This window comes from Centroberyx gerrardi, chromosome 11, assembly GCF_048128805.1.
Source record: "Centroberyx gerrardi isolate f3 chromosome 11, fCenGer3.hap1.cur.20231027, whole genome shotgun sequence".
NCBI classification, from domain to species: Eukaryota; Metazoa; Chordata; class Actinopteri; order Beryciformes; family Berycidae; genus Centroberyx; species Centroberyx gerrardi.
This window is the reverse complement of record NC_136007.1, coordinates 9444087-9465101: the sequence shown is the minus strand read 5'-3', so window position 1 is coordinate 9465101 and position 21015 is coordinate 9444087. Positions and strand designations below refer to the sequence as shown.

The following is a 21015-nucleotide window of genomic DNA, read 5'->3' as shown; positions in this document are numbered from 1 at the left end:
CAGTTGTGGCATATCAAGATGCTGATTAAACAGCATGACTATTCCACAGGTGTGCCTTGGGCTGGTCACGATAAAAGGCCACTCTAAAATGTGCAGTTTTGTCTTGAAAAAAGACATTTATTAGGCACTGAACTATGGATCTCACATGACTAGGGCTACAGATATGCATTTTTTGAAAACAAGTCAGTATCTGGTGTGACCACCATTTGCCTCATGCAGTGCGACACGTCTCCTTCGCATAGAGTTGATCAGGTTGTTGATTGTGGCCTGTGGAGTGCTGGTCCACTCCTCTTCAATGGCTGTGCGAAGTTGCTGGATATCGGCAGGAATCGGAACACGCTGTCGTACACGCCGATCCAGAGCGTCCCAAACATGCTCAATGGGTGACATGTCTGGTGAGTATGCAGGCAGTGCAAGAACTGGGATGTTTTCAGCTTCCAGGAACTGTGTACAGATCCTTGCAACATGGGGCCGTGCATTATCATGCTGCAGCATGAGCTCTGGTGGACATTCCTGCAGTCAGCATGCCAACTGCACACTCCCTCAAAACTTGCGACATCTGTGGCATTGTGTTGTGTGATAAAAACACACATTTTAGAGTGGCCTTTTATTGTGACCAGCCCAAGGCTAATTGATGAGCCCACAAAATAAAGTATTTTTGAAGTTTTTCAAAGAAGAGTGCCTTGGACTTTTGTTTCATTCAGTTACATACTCCAAACAGAAGAGCACTTTCTTTTGAATTTTTTTTTTTGACACTTTGCACCATTTTTGTAGCACTTTTTTCTTCTTTGTTCCAATTTTTAGCATTTGTTTTAACCGGCTTTGAATACTAGATGGGTAGAGTTTACTGCATCAGATCAATTCAGATGGTGTTTAGTAAGTTGTTGATCACAGAAAAGTTCACTGTGTTCACTTTCAAATACCCAGCCATTAAGTTTAAACTTTCTTGCTGTCATTTTACAGTCCAACAGGACAAACTCCACCCATCAGACTAGAAAAAAAATCAAACAACCCAGGTCTGGTAATCATTAACATTTCCTGCCAACATTAAGTCATTGTATGCTGTGTGCATTTGTTGCACCATATCCTGAATGCAACCTGTCATTATTGGTATGCTTAGCTTATGGTGAAGCCCAAATCATGTCAGCAGAGTGCCAATGGAGCAAAAACAAACACGATGAAGCAAACAGCACAGATTTAATTAGGCTGTTTTCACGAGTCTCTCATTTTTGACCTTTGTTTACCTGGGGAATACTTGCTGAGTGTGCATGCTGTTTGAGCAGCACCTCGCTTCACACTCAGTTTCTGATTAACTTCCCCAACCTGCTGCTACCTCTTGAAATTGACAAACCAAACCAGAAAACTTTCAACATTTGAAGTCATAGCTTTATTTGTGGTCAACAAAACAATAAGATATAGCTGCCTCATTATCTGAAATAATCAGTGGAAATAAAAAACTCCTCTACGTTGGTCGTGGGTGTAACATCCAGTTTGAATGGCTGAATAGCGACAGGATTTAGAGTTGACAAGGAAAAAAAAACAGACATTCGGTAACAGATTCACATTAAAGACGACACGGCTGAAGTAGAGACTGCTGATTCAAATGCTCCCAACACTTTCTGTCTGTGAATCCCTCTGAACACGAGGCTAAATTTCGATGGCCTACGGTCGATGAATAAAGATCAGAGTCTGTTCAGCGTCTATAAACTCAAAATGTTTATCGTGTCCAGAGGGATTCTGCCTGTGTTGCCAGTACATGTAAATCTGCCAACATCAGTTAAAGGTTTGTATTTGAGCATTTGGTCGTTTGGGTTCCTGCTTCAGTTCAGTTCAGTTCTTTCAGTAAAGTGTGCTAAACATATCTAAACACACTGTTGGGAGAATTACTTCATATACTATATAACCATAAACCAGGGCCTTTTTCAGGTAATCTCATGATCTCAAAATGACTTCACAGATCAGTCTATTCATGTATACTGCACATCGTGTCAGTACGCTCAGAAGTGATGTACTTGAACGCATCGTTAAAGTTGCACTTGTGTAAGAGTGATAAGAACAGAGGAATACGCACGCTTCCACTTCTCGTTTCTGATATGTTACAACCGTTGCATAAAGTAATCAACATAGGCTGAAGCGTTAATGAAATAAAAACATTTGCAGCATTTAGTCATAGGAAATTAAAGCATTTTTTTGTTTTTTGTGAAAGTAGCTGTTGTAAATAAATTTAGGAATAAACATTTAACAGCGCAAAAGTGTTTAGTAAAAGTAAGTACGATATTAAAATAATAAAAAAAACAAGTCTGGAAAAATATAATTAAAAATTATATGCATAAAAAAAAAAAGCTTGTCTTTAATATCAAAGTGCTGAACGGCTCTGGGAGGAACCCGAGCACCAAGACACCTCACAGCCAACAAACGAAACGAGGATCGACTCTCCACAAAAAAAAAAAAAAAACAGGCATTCTTGGTCTCGGCCACACACTCAAAACAACACGCATCCCAACTGCCCAAGTCTTATCCGTGACCTTCATCTCGCTAACAAAAACATCTACGCCGGATAGAAAGGAAAGGTAGGTTACAAGGTGAGGAAAACATGGCATTATTAATAGGTAGACGACTTAAACGAACCAATATTCTGCTCCGCAGAGACACATTGGCTACAATCAAAACAAGCTTGCTTCAGTCAGGCTTAATCTTACCCAAAATCCCTCACCATTTCACCCCCGCTGTCAACCTGTGCACACACGCTAGTACAAAATGATCGCATCAGAATAAGAGGTTGATTCTTAAATTGATCCCCGCACCTCCAGATTCACATTTGGGCATGGACAAGTACGCAGAAGAGTCTTATTTAACACAAACAAGCTGCAGAGAAAAACATTTTCCCCGTTTTTTTATCATTGGAAGTGTTCACACATGGATTCCTAAACATTAGGCACCCTGATGCATGAGGAAAATTTGGATTGGAGGATGGAGTCTATGGGGGAACAAATGTAACATGAATAAATACTATTGGCTCTAACTGCCCCTTCTCCAAATATGCCCAAAAACAGTGGACTCCATAACACCTTAAATCTAAAAAATGGGGGCACTCACAAGACAAGTGTGCACTTCAGGGGAAACGGAAAACGTCGTACTGCTAGTTCACAGCGGGGTGGAGCGGCGGGCAGGGGGACACGTCTTTCTGCTTTTTCGGGCCCTCGCCGCCACGTTCCCCCGCCTCGGGTGCCATCTCCTCATTGTACAAACGCCTAAAACCGTCGTAGTACTCATCCGAGTCGCCCTCCCCCGCGCTGCCTTTGCCCGCCCGCCTCCTGGCCTGCCTGAGGCGGTGTGTGGGGCTCCAGACTCGCTCCTCCTCCTGGATCTGGGCGCTGTCGAAGATGTAGACGGCGTTGGCCGGTAGGGAGAACTCCAGGCTGTTCAGGTACTCGTCCACCATCTCCTTGCAGTGGATGAACTCGCTGCTCTCAACCTGAGAGAGGGGAGGGGAGGGGGGAGAGGAGACGAGCGGGAACAAGGAAAACATCAAAATGGGTGTATTTGTTCGATACCAAACGCTCCAAGATAGAACTGGCTGCAGCCTCAGTTTACTTTTCAGATGAAGGGTTTCTTTGAAAGGCGGTGAACCTGTGGTTAAAAACAGCCTCTGACAAATGTGGCCTGTTGTTTGTGTGGGTTTACAGTTTCAGCATAGTGGCATGAATGATGGATGAAGGCAAATGTTTTTCAATTTCCTATATTTGTCCACTCTTTCTTCCACACATCCACACCACTCTTCCACTGAAAATGCCAGAGCAAAAAGGTTTTATTGGAGCTTATTCTCCAAGCCTTCGTTTACGCAAGCATCAACCGGGCCAAACAGCGACTGAGTAAATATTAGATCTTGACAAATATAATCTGATGGTATGCTGATAGGCAAACGATGAACAATAAAAAAACACAACCACGGATATATAGGCCAAGGTGGAAATAACACTGCATCCTCTCCTGACAGGATAAGTCTCCATACTTCCATACAAAATTGATAACTTTTATTTTATAGATCTGAAAAATACCCTTCCACTCCCTTAGTTTCCCAATGCGATCATATTGATCTTATTCACACAGCAGCCAATTTGAACACTCTGAATCTGTAAACATTTATCAGTTTACAGATTCCCCATTGAAAAACAGAAGCAAATGGATCTCAAGAATCTAGAGGAATATAGGTTCAACATTTTATTATATTTGTCCATTATTGCTAGCTACCAGAGCCTAGCCTATAGCTAGCTTGTAGCTTACCTACTAGTGAGCTAGCTCACCAACTTCCCTGCTAAATTTAAGCAGTCGTTGTGGTTGTTGTTCCCGACAATGCTAGCTAATTTGGTAACTGTTATGTCTATCTGAAGTCCTCACTTATGTGTTTATATATAGGCCTATGCCAATCTTCTGGGTACACTTTCCCACCTTGACTGTTCAAAATGGCCGCCGTGTGACTAAGTTAAATTCTGACAACACTGGACCAGTAAAAACAAAGCTTTCACCAAAATTTTTCTGATAGCATTGGACAAAAGGGAGCCTCACCTTAAGGTGCCAACTTATGCCATTAGGTGAACACTTTTATTAAGTAAAAGCACCACAGTATCACAAATGTATACATTTCCCTGACTACATTCTTTGTGGAGGAAAAGCATGATGAGCGGGCCGTGCGTTTCTCTCACCTGTGCTTTCTTCAGCAGGTCGGTGAAGACGGAGAACCAGTCGGGAGTGAGCGCCTCCAGCTCCAAGGTGATGATGGCCAAGGCCAACGTGGAGCCCTTGAACTGCCACAGCTGGTGGCACGCCATACAGTGCTGCACCTGCCTGGTCCACAGCGCCACCTGGAAGCCCGGGGGCCTCTTCTGATGGCCCGGGCCGCCGGGGAGGGAAGCGGGGTCCGAGCCCCAGCCGACACCGGAGCCGAGGCCGATGGACGGAATGAGGTGGGGGTGGCCGGAGATGAGCAGGGCGTGGAACTGGGAGCAGGAGGGAGAGACGAACACAAAAATACAGAGAACAGAGACCAAAACGTTAGCATCATTTTTGTCATGATGTCTCATTTATCCATTCATCATCATCATCATCCGCCACTGACCCCTCTGCTACTTCATAATTCACATCGACATGAATTATACCAATGTATCTAAAATCCAATCATGCACATCTGACAAAAAGTTCAATATATCATTAATCCCTTTGATCCAACCTTCCTTCTTATCTATCCAGGACCTCAATTCTCTTCAGTCATTTTCCCCCATGACATAACATTTTTACTCTCACTTTGCATTCTGTCATTCTCTTCTCTTCTCAAGTGTTCATCTGTGCAGATGTGTTAAATTGGTCTAAGCCTGCAGCTCAGTGCAGGTGGACATTTTGAGCAATAGGTAGAGAATATCAGTATGAGGTTTTACTCGTGAAGCCCCCCCCCCCCTCTTTACTCTAACCTTGCCCAAGGCATCATGGTAACCTCTTTCGTACCGTATGTGCAGTGGTTTTCTGTGTCCCCATTTGTAGGCAGTAACTATCAAACCTAACCTGAGGGGGGAGGGGGGGCTAAATGTCAAAACGATACCTTGACATTTTGAATTTTAGTTGGTCGTTTTTCTTCAGACTGTCGCCACACGGGGGGGAAAAAAATCTACATCTGTCCTTCAGCGTCCCTGAAAACAGCTTGTTAGCATTGTTAGCTTCCTGCATTGAAACCAAGGGGCACGACTAGCTCAAGCTAGTTGTAGCTAGTGATTTTGATGAAGAATGCTAACAACGCTAACAAGTCATTTCCCACAATGTGACAAGTGGCTGTGAAAAAAAAGGACTAATTTGCTATCAAAATATTCTTTTAAATGTTTGTTTTGTTGAGACTGAAATGTTCTTGTTCCATTTCTTATTTCATTCACTCAAAATTGTGTTGAGCCCATTCGCTTTAGTTTTGTCTCTCACTCTGTAGCAGAAATAAGCCATGGTTTTTGAACAAAGTGGAGTGGAATTTACTGGAAGGTAGATTCATCCATGTGGTGTAAAACCCAAAACTCATCCCTGAAACCATCCTCCTTTACCTCGACTTTCTTCCTCCTCGCCAAAATTTTCTAAAATCCCCTCCTCCTCCTCTCTAAATACATTTTTCCTTTACTTGGGTTCGGGTCAGGGAAACGTAGCAAAACAAAGGACAGAGTGCATTTAGATTCGAACGGTGAATGCCGCTCTACTTTTGAGAAGGTTTTTACATCACATGGCTGACTCTGCCTTTCCAAAAAAGATTTCATGTAGTTGTTGAAGCATATCGAGTGGAAAAGGATGACAAGGCATCTCTGTAAATCCACTTATTTATTCATATCGCTGTGTCATGGTGGAGAGTCTGTGACAAAATATTGCTAGATTTTATTGATTGCTGTTTTATAGACAATGGAGAATAAGACTATTTAGGAAAGTTAACGCAAAGTAATTTCTTCAGGGGGAATGTAATTGTGAGATACAGTATAGTTGAAAAGTATTTATTTGAGAAGTATTAAGAGAAAAATTATCTTTATTTTATTAGAATTTTTTTATGTATTATGTTTCTTTATTTTCAAAGTCTGGGATTTTGAAATACCTAGAGTGAACAGTTAGGACAACAAGGAATAGGTCTTAATGGATTCACAACAATAAAGCCACACACTGGAAACCTTTGACACATTTTATCTATCAGACCCACAAACCATAATACAGTAGTAGATGAAAGTGCCATTTTTAGTGTTTCAGGAGATACTGAATCAGTCAGAAGCTCAGCAACATGAACCTCAATGTCAAACGTTGCTGTTGCCGTGCCAACCCGCTGTTTTTTTAACTGATTATGGTTTGTGGCTTTAAGAAAATGTATCAGTTCTCTGCAAGAGACATCCACCAATCTCAAAATCACACACAATCTTCTGCTGTTATTTGTTGAGGGAATGTAGGTTGTCTTTTGGTCTGGAATGAACGTAGACATTGATGAGATTATTGACTCACAGAATGCATGTTAAGATTTCACAAGCCCACTGGGTTTATTTCCTGGACAGATAATAGGCCAAATCTTTAAAAAAAAAAACCAAATCTCTTGTACGTGAAATTTGCAGAAGGAACGATGATGACCCTCAATATGTGGAGGGGTTTCAATAGGGAACCTTTGCTGAAAGTGGGGGATCAATAAAAAAGTGCAGGCTTAATGTCTGTCCAGAAAACTATGGGCTGTATTCATAAAGCATTTAACTGTTGGACTGCTTTGCCTCCTCAGTCAAAGTTGCATTTAAATGATTATGTAACTGAACTGGTAACCCTAGATTTTAGTCTGCACAATATGAACAAAATGTCAGACTTAAGTTAGTTTGACAGACACTGCATTTGCAATATGAGCTATTATATAAACATTTGAAAGTCTACTTTTAAGTTACCTTTTGATGTCCTTTAAAACACTTTCTATAGCCCTACAAGAATAAATGGGACATATAATCTCCCACTGGACCTCCCAGCGATGCCCCATCTCGTCATACAGTGTGAAGGCCTTCAAAAGCTGCACAAATTGATGCTTTTGCAATATTTACAGCGCTCTCTTTCATATTGCAATACTAATGCGAAACACTGTCCAGCCTTACTCTAGATCTCCACTCGCACTTGGGAAAGCGTTATGAATACAGCCCTATAGGCCGAATAGCATGAAGGGACCTAAATGATGTTATATGTGTTTGGTGGTGCAGTCAGTGTTTGGTGGTTAATGACTTGGGCAATAATTTGTGAGGGTTTTCCAATTACACTAATGTGTACAGATCCACACTGTCAAAAACTTTTGTGCCATAAACTGAATCTATTACACAGCATGGGATTTTTAAACAATGAGTAACGTGCTTCGACAATAGAAACCGACTTGACAACACAGCATGGTGTTAATGCGCCAGTGACCCAATTCATCTACGCTTTCTGTTGAGTTTCTTGAGGTTTGAAACAGCCTACATGATGTTTGAAGCCTCCCCTGATGGCAGCAGTGGGGCAAAGTTAGTCAGAAGTGCCTTGGCCTGACATGCAACGCGCTTGTTTTTTTTTTTTTTTGTTGGTGACAGCTTGCAAATGCAGTCTTATGTGGTTAGGAGAATCTCATACGGTTCTGTTCAGACCTTGTACTGAAATGTGTCTTTGTTGCTTCACATATGTTTGTCCACACACACAAACACACTCATGATTCTGTTATTTAGCTTGGCTTATGGTTAGGGTCCAACCGATATGGATTTAGTAAGTCCAATATGATGCTTTTAGACTGAATTCACTGATAGCCGATACTGAATATCTGTAAATTTTCATGCCAAAAAATTACAAGTTTTCAGTGTTTCCCCCAGAGTTTTATTCTTGTCAGGGTGGAAAAGCCTCTGAAACAGGATTTAGACCATCATGTGACACTAAAACTCGCCATTGAAACCCCTACTGAAATTCTTTTAGGTGGGTGAGCAGTTATTTAAAGCAGGGTGACCCTGCTTGTGATCAATCACTGACACGGGTTTTATTTTGACTCTTGGCTACAGTGATTATTAAACTTGAAGAGTGTGTGTGTGGCGTTTAGAGCGGGACACACTCCAGGCCCAGGACTGAATGGGGTTTGTAAGGGGCACAATGAGTCGAATCTACGAATGCACAATCTCTACTAGGACCAATTCTTTATTGTGGGCAGGGAGTGAGGGTTTGTAAAAGCCATCTTGATGCAAACAAGATGCAGGCATGATGTTTTAACTTGTGCTTTTGTACTGCTGTGTTTTTAGGCAAGATCAGGGCCCGTATTCACAAAGCATCTCGTCGTTTCCTACTCTAGGGACGGACCGGGGTCAAATAGTGATCACTAACAATAATTATTATTTGTTTGAGCCTAGTTGCAGGTTCATAGCATCAGCCAAGTTGTCAATCAGAGAAAGGTGTGCCAAACTGACATTCAAACATGTTCCTTTGATTGTCTAAACTACCTGGTATTAACTGGAGTAAACTCTACCCATTTGGCACTGACACAGACCAAAACAAACCAAAAAGTAAACAAATACTGTTTGACCCGGGTCTGCACTGACCAAAGGCCAGCCGGCTTACTACGAGATGCTCTGACAACTCAGGCCCAGTTCAAAAAGAAACGTGTTTGCCCGTCTATCTGCTGAATCCTGACTTACTATGTGAATGAAGTCGACCGGTGTTGCGGTGTACAAGTCCCAGTGCAGCTTGTCTAGAATGATCCTCTCCATGCGAAGAATCTCTGCTGTTGAAAAGTTGCATCCGCTCTGCGCAACCAGGTCCTTAACAGAGCCTATCACCTGTTTAAACAGACACCAATAAAGGGAAGCAAATAAACGTATTGTTTTGAAATAGCATCCGAGTTGTCATTTTTGTTTTTATACATTTCATACATTTATCTTTGTTATCTGACATTACTTGACTGTGAAGCTTTGTCTGTGTTTAGCCTTAAAAGAGAGGCGAAATCCTACCTCATCCTCCTCATTGATTTTGGCAGCCAGGATCAGTGAGGTAAAAGCGATGCATTTCAGGTATTTTGGTTGGGCCTGAAAGAGAGCAGACTTCATTTAGTGTCATCTTGAGAACCAAAGAGATCTATGGATGTGCTGTGTGGATTCAGAGTAAGAGCAGAAGTGCTTTTTCACTGCCTTTACAGATTCAGAATTGGGGCACGATTATTAAACACGTGATTATTAGTCAGTGAATTTGGGAACAAAATTAGGCAAACTAACAATCCTGGTTTTCATGCACTCATCTTAAATCTGTGATGATTCTTGAGGTGATTGAATACACTTGAATATCACTTTGAGACGCAGCAACAGCTCTAAGGCAAAGTTCATACAGCATCTATGCTTGTTTGACATCATCTGGTTTGCATCCAAAATATTTCGAAATGACAATGACCCTTTTACGATGATTAAATCAATTTCAAGTTCACACTCTGTGGACAGATTTGCTTCTCTATCTTTTAGCAATTCCTGTCCAACGCTTGGACAAACCAAATGCCAGCCAATCATTCAATTTTGGGTATTCGCTACTTGGAGTTCAAGTGTTAGGCTACTTGTTTCTTCCTGCAGCAAATAGTGATGCAGCTCAATAGTTTCCCTTATGCCCGTCCATGTTCATGTCACATGGAATAGGAGATGGAGATAGAGACAAATAAGCTGTACGCTGTGCATTGTTGGCTGTGATTCAGTGTCAGAGTGCACATTATGAATTGTGAAGTATTGTATAAATTGTTGTCAAATTCCATAAATATTAATCATGGAACTAAGAGAAGATTATACACCATTCATTGTGCAGCATTTTTTTTTGCTTTTACTGAATACAGACTTAGCTTGGGGTCAATGGACAAAAAAAATGAATGAGATGTAATCCATTTGTTGCCATTACAAAGATCCAACATACTTCTATGAGTGAAAATGGCAGAAAGGAGTCACTGCACTTATGGTTTCTGACATGTGGCTCTTTGTGCAGGACTTCAGTAATGGGGAAATTCTCCAATACTGACATCTTATTTTAGCCTGGTATCGGCCTAATATCCAGTATCAGTATGCAGCGGTGCATTCTTAAATTTGAGTGATGCCAAAAACTGAAAAGAACAATTTTGAGGTACATGTGGAGCTTTGGACAACAGGGCACAAATGCACTTTCCCCCCAATGTCACATGTTGTAGCTGCCTACCTTGACAGCAGACAGCAGCCGGTTGAGGACACAGACTCCCAGTGCAAACGTCTCCGGACAGAACTGGAAGAGCCTGCTCATCTCGCCGAGCCACAGGATCACATCTTGGTACTGGGACGGAGAGATATCAGCGCCCTGAAGGGACAAACGAGACAAAACACTGGTGAATAATTGGTTAAAATCACTGCAGGTAGAGGTCAGAGTTCTTCTTAGTTAAAATGCTACTCTTACAGCCCTTTCGGACCAAACTGAAATCCTGGGTTTTTACAGGATTTGCCTTTGGCCTGAACAGGTCCATGGGGCAAAATCCTGGAATATCAGTCCAGGGTATGGCACAGCAATTACCTGGAATTGTGTCAGTCTGAATAAGTCTCACAGAAACCCAGGAATCGCACATTTGACACGTTACGTTTGGCGTCATTAAGTTAAGCACGCACCCAATGAAAATCCATATCTGGTCCGTTTTAGTGTTTCTTGCCACGTGAGTTTAAAGTTTTATTGACTTTAAACTTTTAGGATGCCGGAATCTGGTAACTTCTCCTCATTTGAAGGTAATGACAGCATTTTAAAACTCTCGTGGCCAAATATATCTCCTTATTCCAACTTTCTGTAGCATGTTACTGTAACTAAAAATACTGTCAAAATACGAAAAATGGCATCAGATCGAAATAATATAGTTCATCCGCTGCTTCTTCAAGCTCAGTGTAAACAAGGAGGTGACGTTACGGAAGTGATCACAGGACAGAAAGTGGTCTGTCGGCAGTAAAATGCAAGGATTTGGTCGGTGTATCTGAAGAACAAAATCCAGGAACATTATAGAGGTATTAGCACCTTTAACCTTTATCCAGATTACCGTTTTACACCTGAATACACACTCAGAGCATTCAGCGGCACTCGTCTCACCTGGATGCATCCGGTCTTGAAGACGGGGACCTTCCAGAGGCGAGCCTCCCGGACCAGAGCCTCCTCCAGCAGGCCGACCAGCCGACGGCTCTCCGCTGCTCCTGGGTTCTTCATCACCGCCGCAACACAGGCCAGGCTTCACCCAGGAGACACACACCTGGAGGGAGGAGGAGGAGGAGGATGGAGGAGGAAGAAGAGGAGAAAGATGAGAGAGGAGGGAGGAGGATGAGGATGGAGGAGGAAGAAGAGGAGAAAGAGGAAGGAGGAGGAGGAAGAGGAGGGAGGTCAAAAGATAAGAGATTACAATGGGTCGAGGTGATAACGAGCACAATGAACACACACCGTCAATGGCCTTTGCCATACAAACCTGTGAAAGCAAAATGAAATCACAGGTGCAACAACAAAACCGAGTTTATAAATAGAAAAGTTCAAGAGTCCAAGAGATCCGTCTGTTCCACTGAATGACTTACAAAACAGCAACATGGCCAGCCCAGAATACAACAGGCTTCTGTACAAATTCACACAGGTCAAACAACCCCACTCTACATATTCAATTGAAGGCGCCAATTAATATTATTTGATAACACTTCGTAGCTCTATTGGCGCTCTATTGAAGGAGAAGAGAGTGCAGTATGCAGGAAATACGCGTCCAGTTTGATAAACAACATCGCCATTTTCCACACTTTGCAGCCTGCGCAGGGTCGAGCAGCAGACTTGCAAACTGCAAAGTTACAATCATTGCTGGGTGATTTTTTTCCTAACACTGCTGTGCATGAAATACTATACAGCATCTAGGCGGGATAATGGGCTGCAGCTGCTGCAGCCATAGCTCCTGAACAGTTGCTGCTGCAGACTGAGACACAAACATTTCTCTCCCGCTGTCTTTGTTGAAGCAGAGTCTTACCTCTTCGATATCAGAAGCAGGATATCTCTTCGACGACAGGCGCATTTATACGGCTTTTTTTATTCGTCCATGTTCACCAAAAGCAACAAAACGGACGCTAGTAGGATGCTGTCAACGAAACAATGCAGGGGGAAAAAATGTGTTTGCCGATATATGCATTGAGAGTAGCCGCATTATATAGAAAGAGCAAATAAAATAAATTATTAAAAAAAAATTGCGCGAAATGCTTCAAATAACGAGAGGTGTAACAGAAATAAGCGCAAAACAAGCCAGGAAGCAAAAAATCTGAGCCAGTGGCAAGGGAAGACTGGACTGTGTTTTGAACGCCCCAGACTCCGCCCCGCACTTTCGTCACTTTGCCTATTAGAAAGAAATGTGTTAGTGGGTCAAACATACGGGACCCGTCATACAAAATGGTCGAGTCTACACTGAAAATGGCAGAAATGTGTTTCTTCGGGTATTGGAGGACAAATGGACCTCTTGGATGTAGCCTGTATCTGAATTTATCTATCTGAGACACGGATTGTCCTGTTTTTAGACTGCCATCAGTCTCAAAATCATGTTCATCAGTATTGTAGACCTGCTGCAAGCTGGTTATTTCCCACCTCCCCATCTGTCTCATACTTGATTATGTGCTATTTTGGTTGATTAAGCAAGTTGCCCCAGCATTTTTTCATCATTTGCACCTTTTAACTTGGTTATTCTGATATTGTTTATAGCCTCATCATCACAAATCATTTACAGGAAGGAATTTGAATTTGCAACTCACTCACCCTTGCACCTAGATCACAGACCTATCATCTTGAAATCGTCAGTTGCCTATAAAACCCTCATTTGGTACATTCCTGTTTATATTCTATTTTACTGTTTTACTATTCTATTTTCCATTGCAGTGTTTTATTGCTGCTGCCGCTGCAACCCCACAGGGATCATTAAAGTTTCATTTACCTTGTCTTGTGCACTTCTGGCATATTAACACCTTTTAACTCCCATTTTATTCATTCATTTTATTCTCATAGGACCAGACTTGAAAGGACCTGACTTGGCAGGACAGATCAAGGCGTTCGGATGCCCTTCTTTCCTCCAAGTGTGTAAAGAACAGGCTGTGTTGCTCTTGTTAGGGTAGTTCACAAGATCCTGGGGCCTCATTTCTACAGATGGACTTTGACTTTACCTTAGATTCCTTTGCCCAATCAAAGAATATGATAAAAACATATAACAATTCCTTGGATACTGATTGTGGAAAACCAAGGTAACCTGCTGACTTTGTCAACAAGGTACATTTTTCATTAATCATTTGGTTTTGGATTTGGTTGGCAGTTGCTTATGTGCTTTAAAACCTTTCACAAATGAACCTCCCAACAGTGGACCTGCTATGAATTCTGGGCCCCCTTTCAAGCTGTCACACCCCAAAGCATCTAAGCATGTGTTCACAACAAGCATGTTTGGATCTGTAAATTTGAACTCATGGAGCGTTTATGCCTTTACTTTGGTTCGTTTTGGCAGGTGAGAACAATGCCATTCAAACTCGGGTGGCACCAAATCACCAGACGCTCTGAAAATGCAGATCTCAGTCCTTTTCCAAACAAACTGCGTTGTGGTTCGTTAGGAGAGAGCACGTAATCCGAGCCACCTACAGGAAATGACCATAAAATGTGTGGTTTTATGAGAAGCCTATAAGGAGACGGATGTTGACATCTAATAACCAGCTATTTCTTCTTGTGTTCTTAACTGGTATGAACACCAGAAGGTAAATTACGGCAAAAAGCACAGACAAGTCCGTCATGCTTAACTAAAGTTACAGGAGCCGCCAAAATCTCTAATATGAGACTATAGGTTACCAAAACTCTTGTTTTGTAATTGGTGTGTGTTCCTGTATGAACAGTGTGAACCTGAGAGAACCAAACACAAAAATGCAACAAAGAAAACCTTTCCACTCCAAAGAGTTCAGGTGGAGAAGGTTTGGATGTTTTGGTGGCCACCAAACCAGATTGCACTGAGGAAACCATGAAGCCTGTGGGATTACAAGTGTGACACCAAGACACACACTACTAAGTGTGAGGATGTAATGTACATATCCCATCTACCTTATCTTCCTCCTCTACTCTCAATGTGCTCTCATCTTGAATTTAAAAGAATAAGAGGCACTTGAGCTGCCTAACGTTCCACCATAATCACCATGATATATTAAACATAACAATTTATGCTAATGAGGTCGGTAATTACGCTAATTAATGCATTAATTACCAAATATTTCTATGTCAACATACTTGTCTTCACATAACACATGTGCGGTATTCATATGAACTCCATATCTTAAAACATTAAGGAGTTATAGCCTAGTAGTTTCAAGAAAATCAGTTTTTCCTCATAAATATATACATTTATGCAGCAAGGTGTTACAAAATCTAATCAGATCATCTGCTCTATAGGGGGAACCTGTGGTGTAAGTATGAAGTTTCTATCATGTATTGTTACATACTGTATGTAAATACCTCTTAACGGTCATTAGGGTTATAAATGACCCTGTAAATGGGTGTTTGTAGTGTTGGTGATCTAGGTGAAAGGTTATTCTGCCGGTGCTCTCATTAAGTTATTCTGAATGTAGCTGTCAGGAAAATCTCATACCAAAATTCTAGGCCATTTCACTTGAGGATGAAACTAAGCCTCAGACTTTCACAACCTTCAGAATAACATCAAGGCTCAGATTGCCACACAGGGGAATGTTGCAATCCCTGCTCAACACTGAGTCTGTTTTCTTAAACAGCTGATTCCTTTTGTTTTCACCTTTCAGTACCGAACTTGGTAAATGGCATTCATGGACAAAAATACATAAATGGGATACATACGGGGTTAAAAACATGGCTACCACTAATCAATTAACTATTTAGCGGACATGGTCTATTACAAAAATAGCCATAACTTCACAGTTTTATCGAATCTTGGTATATATAATATATTAAAAAATCTGTCAGGTTGACAAAATATCAAAGTTAAAATATATACTTTTGTAGATATTTTCAGTCAATAAATGAATTCTCCTTGGATTCTTTATGCTTATAAGTAGGTAAAGACATCCAACATCCAAGCTATGACAATAACGCTTCATACATGACTTGAAAGTTCTTGCACTTTCTGTTGTGCTAATAAAAACTACATTTCATCAATATCACAGCACTGATGGCGTGATTTGATGAAATGCAGTCTAAGGAGTTCTTACGGTCCTCACACCAGAGGATGGATAATTAGGTTATTGTACATCTGTTAGAGTTAACCTGTGCATCCCCATCTTTAATATCACTCCTATCACTCCTGGTAGTAAGGCTCAAGATGAGGTTCTTCCTAGTCTTTTAGGGCAGATGAGTTTCTTCCTCTCTTTCAGGAAATGTCCTTGAGGAAGACTCCTTATCAGTCGTGGGGGTGCTGTTGTTTTGCTGACCCTGACCTCCCTGTGGAGGGGGGCAAGCAAACAGAGAATTTCCCTACGGTGTTCAATAAAGTGTCACCTTACATCAGACATTACATTAGAACCCCGAGGTCCTGTGCTTGCCAACAGGACCGATGATGGTGCTGCTGATCAAACAAATTAAGAGAAAGTTAGCTGAAGGCTTGTATTTCTACCAGAAAAGTGAGATAAAGGTGCAATAAATACAATTTTTTCTGTCCCATAGCACAAAATGACCACAATACCGTATCTGCGTGGGCTTGGTAGGGTTGCTCATCAATATGACCTGCTGCTGAGATTTCTGCCTTTCAAACTCACTTTCTGGCCCATACTCTGTTTTGGAACAAAGCTCCGCCCCCCATCTACTCACATTTTCAACTGCTCAGCAATGGAGGCCGATGCTACAATCGAGGAAGTGGCATTGCAACACATTTTGTTCTCAAGCCAAACAAGTGATAACTTGCTTAGTGCTAGTTTCAAGCTCACCACCTGTTTAGTATGTGTCTTAAAGAATCAAACCCAAGTTTATTAATTCTACATTCAACAGAAAAATTACAGCAGGTAGATGAAACCCTCTGTCTCAGAAGACTGGAGTTACAAATGTAAACTATGCTAATTTACCACAAACGTGGAACGCAGTTTGTGCTGACTAAACAAACAGCAACAGACAACGCAGTGTAATTGTTATTTCATTTCAATATATCACGGCCTGTCGTAGATTATGGATTAAGAATTTGCCCTTACCTACAGTGAGAGCGGTGTGTTCAGTGGAATCCAGCAGTGAACAGGAGCAATATGGCATGAGTTAACATGAGTTAACTCTGTTTTGGAACAAAGTTAACATGAGTTAACTCATGTTAACTTGCTATCTCAGTGTTGGGTAGCTTTACACATCCGACAACTGCGTCAAGTTACTGTTTACAAACATATGCCAGGTTGGAGATATTGTAGAATTTCAAGTTTCACTTTCGTTTTCACAAACAGCAGTGTACCAGAAACTGTAGTGTGACTAATTCCCTCCCCTCTGTCAAACAGCCAACCATGACAAGGCTTTGGTGCACAACACGGCCAATCCCAATGAAGATCGGTCAATGGTTACGAAGCTTGATGGGGACACTGTCCCAAAAAAGGTAGGCTACTGCATTCTTGACATTCTTGGCCGGTGAGCATTTACACCACGCCCTAGCACACCCTATGACTCATTTAAAAAGCAAATGACAAAGCAGTATTTTGCATTGTGATATATTAACTCTTTGCTAGACATTTCTGTTGGATCTCTGCTCTGATTAGCTAGTTTACTCATCTCTATTGTGAGAATGTGACTTTAGTAGTTATGACAATTAGGCTACAGGCCACCGTAAGCGTAAAACTCATAGATTACTTAATGCCCCTTTAAACTGACTTCTTTAACTCTGGCCTACCTGCAGCGACTTATTCTACAGATCATAGGCTGTACATCAACGCATAAATTATATTACAAAGACAAAAGCAAAAAGCATGCAACACATATTACTGTGTCACAATTTCCTGCCTGCGTCTTTGTGCTTGATAGGTTCCTGTCAGGAAACCTCAAATCGGCTGTTTCAGACGCGTCTCTACAACAAACAACAAACATTACCTAACTAACACCAGTCAACAAGTGTCCAGCCGCAGGCAGGGGTGCTTGCTTCCCCCTCTGAGTTTCCTCACGCGGGGCTACAGCTGACTGATAAAGAACAAAGCTGACCGGTCGCAGCCGAGGTCAAGACTGGAATGCTGATAAGAGCGGACGGTCACAGCGAGCGGCGTATCTGCATGGTGACAGTGTGTACCGAACAGAGTGTGAACAGAGTGTGTGTGTGTGTGTGTACTGTATCAAGTCAGGCCGTGTTTGACTTACATATCATGTTTGTTCTGTGCTGCTCGAGATGAGAAGGATGAGTTTGTCCCATCTAATAACAAAGGTTAATCACACATATTTTGCATCTTGAACCCACCCATATATGCTTTCTCTCTCTCTTTCTCTTTCTCTCTTATAGGCTATCTCACTTTCTCTTTCTCGCTTTATCTCTGTCCTTCTCTTTATCTCTCACTCTCTCTCTCTTGCTGTCACTCCCTCGCTCTCCTTGTTTGTCTCCATTCCCTGTAATCTGAATCTTGTCTCATGCAGAAATGTCGTGCTTGCTTACCAGGTTCTGCTGATCGGACATTTTGTGCGTGTTTGCACAGTGTGTGTGTGTGTGTGTGTGTGTGTGTGTGTGTGTGTGTTTACATTCCATCACTCTCAAATCTCCGGTGGGAATAAGACTGCGCACAGAACTGTGGATATTCAGGGTTTTGAGTGTAAAGCTGTGTGCTGTACATAACTCCCTTTGTGTGCACAGCAGCAACATGAGCATCACCATCAATTCAGTTCAGGGTGTTTTTTTTAGGGTGTATAGCTCCAACGCTGCTGATTCCCACCGGGGCCACCTACGCTAAAAATGAACGCACTCACGACACTGTAAGGTGCTTCGGATAAAAGCATCAACCAAATGGCATATGTTGTTATTTTTGCTTTAAAGGAAATGTGTGCCTCCCACTCAAATTGGTCATCAGAATAAAAAAAGAAAAACAAAATTCACTAACCCTTTTTTCTATGGGATTTTGCTGATGTTCTATAGCAGTGATTCTCAACCTTTTTCATATCAAGGACCCCTAATTTAGTCCACATTCGAGCCACGGACCCCCATTTGATGAGATTTTGTCTCTCGGACCCAAATCTGAGAATATTTTTGTTGTTAGATATAATTTTGTCCAGAATCCCATGACTATCTGTAGAGAGATAACAGTGAAAATATGATCAAAATAGTCATTCTTCTACATTCTCTAATTGTATTAAGTTCTTGTAAATGAAATAACGGTGATGTTTAACACCCCCTGGAAGCCCCTCAAGGACCCCTGGTGGTCCCCGGACCCCACGTTGAGAACCACTGGCCTATAGGATGTGTGAATTGGATGGAAACACATGTGTTCAGTCACTGGAAAATGGTTGTCAGTCAAAGATAGAGTGAACCTTAGCCTACACAGCTGAATGGACATGTGAATGGTAGGTGTGCAGTGGCCTTTGACCAAAAAACAGCACCCATTTTCAAAAGAGACAGTATGCTGCACACATATTTTCTCTTGCATGAATCTCCTTCTATGACTATTGCAGGAAACTCCAATAAGAAATCCTATGCATGAATATTAAAAGGTGTTGCAGACATTAATATACATACATTTTGCCTATATGATCATATACAGTATATGCACAAGGGAAAGAAGCAACACTGCCTGTACAAGAAATCAAAAACACTTACAGCGGCTCAGAGGGACACCGGCTTGGACTTCTGGGATCCTAAGTATGAAACAAAAAAGAGAGTCTACATTTTGAACATGTCTCAATAACGGTTTCGAACGGAGTCTGCTCTCATCAGTTTAACAAGAATTTACAATGTGTCTGCAGACCCCCTGTGTCTCCTCTCTAACCCCGCAGCCAAAGAATGCTCAGCACCACACCGTAAATCAATGTCAACCAGGAACCAACTTTGTCCTGTCAGGAAGGCTTTGTGCACTTGGATGGGCACATTATGTTTCTAAAGTCACGTTTGGTCTCTTACTTTGATCACTGCCTGTCGGGCCAAACTGAGATGTTTTTCTTTTCTCTTTTTTCTCTTTTGAGGCCCCTCTCAAGCTCTGTCGCCCCGGCACTGGCTTAGATAAACTGGTACATTTGTCCCTGCAATCCACCAATAGGCGCCCAGATTTTCAGAAATGAACACAATGTACAGAATACACAGTTGATAGTGTATTCTCTGTAGGTATTTATAGGGATATAACATTTATCCCTATAGATACCGATAATATAATATACAGTATATCCCTAGACACCTACAGAGAAGTAGAGCTAAGTGGAAAAAAGATAAGAAGAACATCAAGCTAGAATACATTAAATCCATGTTCATAGATCCCATCCAAACCATTTTTAGATTGTTGCTGAGCCAAATTAATTAAAACCAAATCACATTTATTTTTGTATTCTGGTTTGCCTGTCATGATGTTAGCTATGTTGACTTTTACTTTTTTGTCTGTCTCCGATGTCAACAGACTGTACATTTTTGCTAATGGACATAGAGAGTAACTTGAGTTTTTGCAATCCACTTTGCCACTTTTATCACTTTGCTAATAGAATGCAAGTAAAAAAAAAAAAGAACTGTAAATGTTTCTTTATGGATGTTTAGACAAAGGGTCTTTTGAGGCCACTAGTACAAACTCCTTTTGAACCGGAGTCCCAGCTGATGATTAACTGATAGAAGTCTGACCCCCCCCCCCCCTTTCTGTCTGTCTTGTTATCTCTCTCTCTCTTTCTCTCTCTCTCTCTCTCTCTCTCTCTCTGTCTCTCTCACACTTTCTCAAAAATGAGTATGTCATCAAGCACGGGAAAGTCAAAACAAACCCAACAACAGGCTTACAGTATACTCACACAGAGGTACACTTGCACGTTTTGATGTTAGGGGATGTTCATAAACCCAGATTTCTAAGAAGATATTGGTATCACAGAGTTTGCTTTGACAGCAAGAAGTGAGTTACCATAAGTACCATTTTGGTCAGTGCACTGAGAAGAAACCGCATGATTTGCATCGAAAAAAAGTTTCTTCATCAAGCAAAAACCGCTCAGCTAACTGGCGCTGGGCGGTCTGGCCTCTATGCAACATATGCCAAAATAGCTACTTTTATTATAAAAATGAAGGATTGTAAAGGAAAATAGAAGTGCATTGACTTGTGAGATGAGGATGTGTTTCATCATGATCTCACCGGTTACCCTTTAATCTCTGTATGTGTATGATAATAATAAATTATAATGTGGGTACCTCAGCAGGGTGGAATAATAATTTAAATATGTAGCATTCCTGGTCAACTGCAAGCATCTGGGGAGATAAAACCCATTTAAGCAGATTAGCAGATGTTTCCTGGCCAGCTGACTAGACTGTGTTGTGTATTTATCTGTCTACCTCTTGTAGTGCAGATACAGGAGGAGTGACGGGAACTTGGCCATTAAAATGCT

At 41.6% G+C, this 21015-nt stretch overlaps 1 protein-coding gene across 3 annotated transcripts; it reads right to left on the bottom strand.

The window, feature by feature from the left end:
* Positions 1–1381: 1381 nt before the first annotated feature.
* On the bottom strand, positions 1382–16772 carry ccni2 (cyclin I family, member 2). 3 transcript variants are annotated; one of them, XM_078286388.1, is made up of 7 exons: positions 16699–16772; positions 11602–11758; positions 10699–10833; positions 9486–9560; positions 9174–9314; positions 4704–4997; positions 1382–3475 (listed from the first exon to the last, which is right to left on the bottom strand). In XM_078286388.1, exons 2-7 carry the CDS (start codon positions 11713–11715, stop codon positions 3140–3142), a joined length of 1095 nt encoding a protein of 364 aa, XP_078142514.1. In that variant the 5' UTR covers positions 11716–11758; positions 16699–16772; the 3' UTR covers positions 1382–3139. The 3 variants fall into 3 exon arrangements, with proteins under 3 accessions (XP_078142514.1, XP_078142513.1, XP_078142512.1); XM_078286387.1 differs by having other exon boundaries at positions 16695–16764; XM_078286386.1 differs by lacking the exon at positions 16699–16772 and adding an exon at positions 12506–12783.
* Between the last annotated feature and the right edge of the window lie 4243 nt (positions 16773–21015).

Bases quoted from the DNA above. Each gene is read 5' to 3' on its own strand.
- ccni2 (XM_078286388.1), bottom strand. From the start codon at position 11,715: ATGAAGAACCCAGGAGCAGCGGAGAGCCGTCGGCTGGTCGGCCTGCTG. The intron at 9,561-10,698 runs GTAGGCAGCTAC...GCTCTCTTTCAG, and splicing joins GGCTGCTGTCTGCTGTCAAG to GCCCAACCAAAATACCTGAA. The intron at 9,315-9,485 runs GTAGGATTTCGC...CTGTTTAAACAG, and splicing joins AAATCAATGAGGAGGATGAG to GTGATAGGCTCTGTTAAGGA.